The sequence below is a fragment of the Lathyrus oleraceus genome, chromosome 4, assembly GCF_024323335.1.
Source record: "Lathyrus oleraceus cultivar Zhongwan6 chromosome 4, CAAS_Psat_ZW6_1.0, whole genome shotgun sequence".
NCBI lineage: Eukaryota > Viridiplantae > Streptophyta > Magnoliopsida > Fabales > Fabaceae > Lathyrus > Lathyrus oleraceus.
Window position 1 is genome coordinate 346,161,490 of NC_066582.1, and position 7,487 is coordinate 346,168,976.

At 39.9% G+C, this 7,487-nt stretch overlaps 1 protein-coding gene across 1 annotated transcript; it reads right to left on the minus strand.

Annotated features, from left to right (window-relative positions):
- Positions 1 to 311: 311 nt before the first annotated feature.
- LOC127137369 (uncharacterized) lies at positions 312 to 1,178 on the minus strand. Its single transcript, XM_051063838.1, has one exon. The coding sequence runs from the start codon at positions 1,176 to 1,178 to the stop codon at positions 312 to 314; it is 867 nt and encodes a 288-aa protein (XP_050919795.1).
- Positions 1,179 to 7,487: the final 6,309 nt, after the last annotated feature.

Consider the following 7,487-nt stretch of genomic DNA (forward strand, 5'->3'; position numbering starts at 1 on the left):
ATCTCTAGATCAACTTCAAGCAATAAGTCTTCTTCTTCAGAACTCTTCTCAGGTATTTCTTTCGACTTACCATTCCTTGTGGTCACCGCATTCACATGATTATTTTCTCTTGGATTAGTAACCGTAGAACTTGGTAAAACTCCCTGTTGTGGAGAGACCGCTAGTTGTTGGGATATCTGACTCATCTGGATTTCAAGATTCTTAATTGAAGCACCTGTGTTCTTTAAATTACTCCGAGTCTCTTCTTGAAATTGAGAGCTTTGAGCGGCCATCTTCTCAATGGCAAGCTCCCAATCAGCTTTTCTTGGTACCTATTGTTGAAACTGTTGTTGATGTTGTTGATACGGTTGTTGTTGCTGAGGTCGAAATTGTTGTTGCTGTGGTTGGTTCTGCACATTTCCTTGTTGATCCTTCCATGAGAAATTAGGATGGGTTTTCCAACCCGGATTGTATGTGTTTGAATAAGGGTTGTTCTGCCTAAGAAACTTGATCTCCTCAATTTGTTGTACGGTAGCAACGCAATGTACGGTAAGATGAGGTCCTCCACAAATTTCGCAATTACTAGTGTGAGTTGGTTGAACCTGTTGAACCTGTGCAACAGTTTGGGTATCAATAGCCATCTTCTTCAGTCTCCTTTCTACTTCAGCTACTATTTGATCTTCCATCTTCACCACTTGGTTTGCCAATTTCAGGTCAATTATCCCTTCGGGTTGACTAACACTGCGGTCATACAACTCCAGGTGCTCATTGGCTGCAATGGCTTCGATAATCTTTTTAATACCAGTGGCTGTTGTAAAATTGGTTGAGCCACCAGCTGCTGTGTCAATGAGTTGCTTAGTCTTCAGCCGAAGACCATTTACAAAATTCTTCATTTGCTTCGTTGCATCCATATTATGAGTAGGACATGCAACCAACAATCGTTTGAACCTCTTATACGCATCTCCAAGTGACTCTCCTTCTTTCTGTTTAAAATTCACTATGTCGTACCTCTTTCGGATGTATGCAGAAGCCGGAAAGTACTTGTTGAGAAAAGTTGTCTCCATCTGTTGCCAAGTTGTGATGCTTCCAGCAGGTAAAGAGTAGAACCACTCTTCAGCATCTTCTGACAGTGTAAACGGAAACATGACCAGCTTCTTAGCTTCCTCAGAATTCCCCTCAATCTTTAACGACGTAGTCATCGTAAGAAACCTCTGCAAATGCTTGTTGGCATCTTCGTTAATTTTTCCTGAGAAAGGTCTCCTTTCAAGTTGCCGTATCGTTGAGGGGTGAAGTTGAAAGTAGGCAACATTGACTGGTTGATTCACTATTGTCATCCTTCCAAGCGGGGCATTAGCTCCCCCGTAATCACCTAATAATCTCTCCACAAGAGGTGGGGCATCTGCCGTAGTTTCAGGCTCGGTATCTGAATTTTTAGAATCAGAGTGTTCCAAATGAATTGAAACGGTTTCCTCTTTCTCGGAATCAGAAACTATCAGCGGTTCTTCTGGCGCTTCCAGTCTGTCGCGTCTGGCTTTTCTGATTCGTGCTCGCAACGATCGTTCTGGTTCTGCGTCAAAAATAAATTCAGCTGAGGCCTTACCTCGCATAAAAATATTAGACAGTTGTTAGGATAGGCAAAGTGAAATAAACAAATAAAATAAAGTAAAAATTTTGTTGCAGAGCAACAAAATTCCAATTGAATAATTATTAACAGATAGTTTGGCAGTCCCCGGCAACAGCACCAAAAACTTGATCGGGAAAATAGCAAGTGTACTATTTTTACCGATGTAGTAATGAAAAGGAATTATCCTGAGTATCGATCTCGAGGACTGCGTAGGAACTATCAGTGTTGGTAATGATTCAATTAAACAAAAGAACCTGTGTTTGGTAAGTGAAGAGTAAATTTGCTCTGTAAAATATAAAGGAAAAATAGAGAATTTTTAACGCAGTAAAATTAAGCATGCTAGGTCCGAGGTGTATGAATTGCTTTGAAATAAACTTAATCCTTATTTCATAAAATCTATGCTAGAATGATCCAATATGATTCTCAAGAATAGTTTCCCCTAATTCCTTAGCCAGAAACCATTAACATTCAATTTTAAATCCCAATTCCTTAGCCATTCAAAAGAATATTAATCCCATGTATGAATATCAAGAATTTCCCATCATCACTATTAGATCCTCATTCTTAAGAGAAATTAGCGATGTTCTTATACACAAAGTGATAAAGGGATTTGTCCGACCTCCTTTACCTCCAAATCAATACCTAATTTTCAAATACGGCAAGCATTACACTCGTGTATAACAAATTGGATTCATAAAAACATAAACATTCATAAAATTGTAGGAAAAAGGTTCATTACAAAAGTAATTCTGGGACACCCCCTAGCATAGGGGGGTTTAGCTCATCATACTATTCAAAGAAGGTACAAATGTAAAATTAGACATTACAAGAGATTAGATAGCTTCGATCTTCAATTGCTTCCGCGCTTGATGATCTCCGTTCTCCAAAAATCTTGATTCTCCCTTCTCTTTGTCCCGTCGTTCTCTTTTCTTCTTTTCTTAGGTCTAAATAGCACAGTACACATTACAGCCAAGCCAAAAAGTCCAAAATGCCCTCCGGGATCACTTCATGAGTGAAAACAAGAAAATCAGAAAATTCAGCGCACCTGCCAACACGGGTCGTACCAAGCAACACGGTCGGCCGTGTTGGCTCTGTGGTTTTTGTATGGGAAGAAGTTGAGCTTGCAGCACGGGCCGTGTCAGGAGACACGGGCCGTGTTTGGCTCCAAAATTTTATTTTTTTTCTTTAACTCTTCCATTGTTGCCTTGGCACTTCCGACTCTTCAACTACTTCTGAAACATGCACAATACCATGGAAACGACATCAAACGCATCTAAAAACTTAAATTAACACCAAAAGCAAAATAAGCATAAAAATACTCAAATATGAAATACTTAAAACTCAAACACTAAAACTCAAAATAAAGTGTTACCACATTGATGAATTTTGGCTGAAAACATGATGAAAATCAAGTAAAATGGTGACCGATCAATTATCCACAACCGGTTACTGGGTAAATAAAGGATAAATCGACCGAAAAGAAAGTTCATCGGGATACCGAATACTAGGCATATAATGATGGCCAATCCGGGGGGGAGAAACAATCATTACCAACAAAAAAGGGTAAATGAGAGATGACTCACTGGGGATACGTTGACGAAGGCAACGATCCGGGAGACATATCACCGGTTACTGGGAGATATGCTCAAAAAGAAAAGGGTGACGGAATATCGATACCGAATATTGGATAAAGATAACCGTCAAGGAAGGGGTTACATCTACCGGATACTGGGTAGAAAACCACGGAAAAGTAACTGTCGTCGATTAGGATGAACAAAAGGTTAACTCTGCAAGGGGATGAAATAGGGTTTACAACTACCGGTACAAAGATAGAAAACTACAGACTCCGTCGGGGATGAGATGAACGATTACTGGTTACTGAGCAACTTATTCATCTATACCACAGGGGAGTGCAGGAAACAGTCATAAGAGGCCAGTCTAGGATCAAACTAGATAGGCACGATGAAACAAAGCTTGTCCCTATGAGGATATAACTCAATGGGGAATTCCATCCCAATATATGTGTTGGGAGGAAGCAGAAACAACCATCATCCACGAGGATATAACTCGGTAGGGAATATTGAAGGAAGGATAGACACTTTCTGCTTAAGGGGCTGACTCTATATTGAGGGATCAGACACAGACATCTGCTTGGGGAAATGTATTACCAACTAGCAGGGGATATCAATCAGAGGTATATGGCAAAGAATGCAACATGAATATCTGAATATTTTAGAATTATATGCACACATGCGTGGTTTATGTATGATGAATGCTGACAAACAGACATTTCTAGCACAAACAGGTCCAAAGAATAAGTACACAAACATCTGGTACTACATCTTAAGAGAGAAAGCCAGACCCAGTGGAAAGATATCCAATCTGATGAGGGGCAAGAAATACCAGGAAACAGAGATTTCTGCAGGGGAATGAGCATCATCCATTCCAATTGGGGGTAAAGTCATTACACAGATGAGCTCCGACGTAGAAGCAACTCTAGCGAGAAAGTTATCAAAAAGGAGGATGAATCTCTGAAAGGTAACAGCCAAAACCCAGAAGCTTCTAAAGATCACCAGATATTTTCCTACCAATGAGATCATATCTGCTGAGGAAGGAGAGATGAATAATCTTACCCAACACTCTGCTTGAGAGAAAGAACCAAAAGAGGCTCCGGAGGGAGAGGACGCAAGCATGCCAGGAATATGAACAAATGTCTTACCCTGTCGAGAATCTTACCATCCTTGGGAGAGCACAGAAGACATCCCCAGTATCCCTTCATCATTGTGAATGTTCACTTTGTTTAAAAACGAATTATGAAAGATTTGATTATTTAAAATAATGATTTTTTTTTAATTAAAACATGCAAAACATTTATTGAATAAAAATAAATAAGAGTGCAAATAATTGGATAAAGGCTCAAACTTATTTGATGGAATGGTAGTCTGCAAATGGCAAGACTCCATAGATCTTTACAAATTTGAAATTGGTGATATATATTGGAAAAGGGCTACATTGAACATAATGGCCATTTCTCCACCAATTCTGAATCTGATGTATTTGAAGCTTTGGTTGATGATGAATGAGTGAGAATCTCTGATGGATGACAGTTGTAGAACAAAATCTTGTCAGGATGCAGTTACTTGCCAAATCCCTATTTTTGCCTAGATTGCCCCAGGGTGAGGTACTCAATCTAGCGGGATACATATATTCATTTTTTTCATGTCTCTAATTTTTTCCTGGATCGCCCTTTCGGGTTTTCAATCCACCGAGACGCTCCTTTTTTTCCTAAGCCGCCCTTTCGGGTTTTCAACTTAGCGAGCTATTCTGTTTTTATTTTTAGGCGAAGTATTTCTTGACTGCATCTGAATTCACAGGACGAGTGAAGTCCTCCCCATCCATAGTTGTAAGTATCAATGCACCGCTTGAAAAGGCTCTCTTAACAACATATGGACCTTCATAGTTTGGAGTCCACTTGCCCCTGGAATCGGGCGCGAAAGACAAGACTTTCTTGAGCACAAGGTCACCCTCTCGGAACACACGAGGCTTAACCTTCTTATCAAAGGCTTTCTTCATCCTTTGCTGATATAATTGACCGTGGCACATGGCAGCCAATCTCTTTTCTTCAATCAAATTCAACTGATCATAACGACTCTGAACCCATTCAGCATCAGTCAACTTGGCTTCCATCAAGACTCTCATTGATGGGATCTCCACCTCTACTGGGAGCACCGCATCCATGCCATCAATAAGAGAGAAAGGGGTTGCCCCTGTCGAAGTGCGGATAGACCTACGATATCCATGTAAAGCAAATGGCAGCATCTCATGCCAATCCTTGTACGTAACAACCATCTTTTGTATGATTCTCTTAATATTCTTATTAGCATCTTCAACAGTCCCATTCATCTTGGGTCTGTAAGGAGAAGAATTATGATGTGCGATCTTGAACTCATTACACAACTCTTTCATCATCTTGTTGTTCAAGTTAGATCCATTATCAGTAATGATCTTATCTGGCACACCATACCGACATATGAGTTGATTCTTGATAAATTTCACGACCACCTGCCTGGTCACATTTGCATATGATGTCGCTTCAACCCATTTGGTGAAGTAGTCAATTGCTACGAGAATGAATCTGTGACCGTTGGACGCTTTCGGTTCTATCATGTCAATCATGTCGATTCCCCACATAGAGAAAGGCGAAGGTGATGAAATCACATTCAGAAGTGTCGGAGGAATATGAATCTTATCCGCATAAATCTGACACTTATGGCATTTCTTCACGTATTTGCAGCAGTCAGACTCCATTGTCAACCAATAGTAGCCTGCTCTCAACATCTTTCTAGCCATGGCATGTCCATTGGAATGTGTACCAAATGAACCCTCATAGACCTCAGTCATCAACATGTCTGCTTCGTGTCTATCCACACATCTGAGCAGCACCATGTCAAAAATTTTCTTATAAAGTACATCATCATTGAGGTAGAAACTTCCCGATAATCTCCTCAAAGTTTTCCTATCTTTCACAGATGCCCCGGGCGGGTAAATCTGGCTCTGAAGAAAACACTTGATATCATAATACCATGGCTTATCATCTTTCACTTCTTCAACTGCGAACACATGAGTTGGTCTATCCAAGCGCATCACAGTGATATTGGGAACTTCATTCCAAAGTCTTACCACAATCATTGAAACAAGTGTAGCAAGAGCATCTGCCATCCGATTCTCATCTCGAGGAATATGATGGAAGTCAACCTCGGTAAAGAACGTTGAAATCCTCCTCGCATAATCTCTATATGGGATGAGGCCAGGCTGATTCGTTTCCCATTCACCCTTAATCTGATTAACAACGAGGGCCGAATCACCATAAACATCAAGATGTTTGATCCTAAGATCAATGCACTCCTCCAATCCCATAATACAGGCCTCATACTCAACCATATTATTCGTGCATTTGAAAGTTAGCCTTGCTGTAAAAGGAAAATGTGTGCCCTAAGGAGTAACAATCACTGCCCCAATACCACTTCCATATTGATTTACAGCGCCATCAAACACCATACTCCATCTGGAACCAGGTTCTGGCCCTTCATCAAGTGTAGGTTCATCACAAACTTTCATTTTCAAATACAGAATCTCTTCGTCTGGGAAGTCATACTGAACTGACTGATAATCTTTGATTGGTTGATGTGCCAAGTGTAACACCCCGATAATAATATGATAATTATTTAAATTAAGTTAATAATATATTTATTAATTTAATTAGATAATTGGATTATTATTATTATTATTATTTTGGAATTATTGAATTATTATTATTATTGGAATACTAATATAATTTGGAAAATATATAAGTTGGAATAAGGAAAAGAGTTTCATTTGGAAAATAAGGTTTTCACGTAAAACTCAGAGAAGCGGCTGAAAGAGGAAAAGGGGCAAGAGGCAGAGCAAGAGGAAGAGGGTTGAAGAAGAGAAGAGCTTGGAGCTTAAAGATTCGCCGGATTAACTCAGGTAAGGGGGGTTTATCGTCGTTTAATGGGTATTATGGGTTAGCATGTAATGGGTAGTGATAAACCGTGAATTGACCCTAATTGGGATTTTGAAATGCTGAGAAATTTTGATGAATAAGTTGTGTTAGACTGTAATTGAATCTGTGTTTGGGTTAGTTGTAAATTCCCGAACGTATAGCTTTTTACGGAATTGGAATCGGAGGTCCGGAAGTCCTCCAATGGCGGAAAATGCGGAGGATTCTGCATTCTGCCTTGAGTTAGCGCAGGAACAGCTTCTGTCTTGCGTTAACCGGTTAACCCAGGGTGTTAACCGGTTAACACTGTTTTGAATTGTGAAAATGTGTTGTTTTGCTTGCGTTAACCGGTTAACCCAGGGC

Bases quoted from the DNA above. Each gene is read 5' to 3' on its own strand.
- LOC127137369 (XM_051063838.1), bottom strand. From the start codon at position 1,178: ATGACTACGTCGTTAAAGATTGAGGGGAATTCTGAGGAAGCTAAGAAG.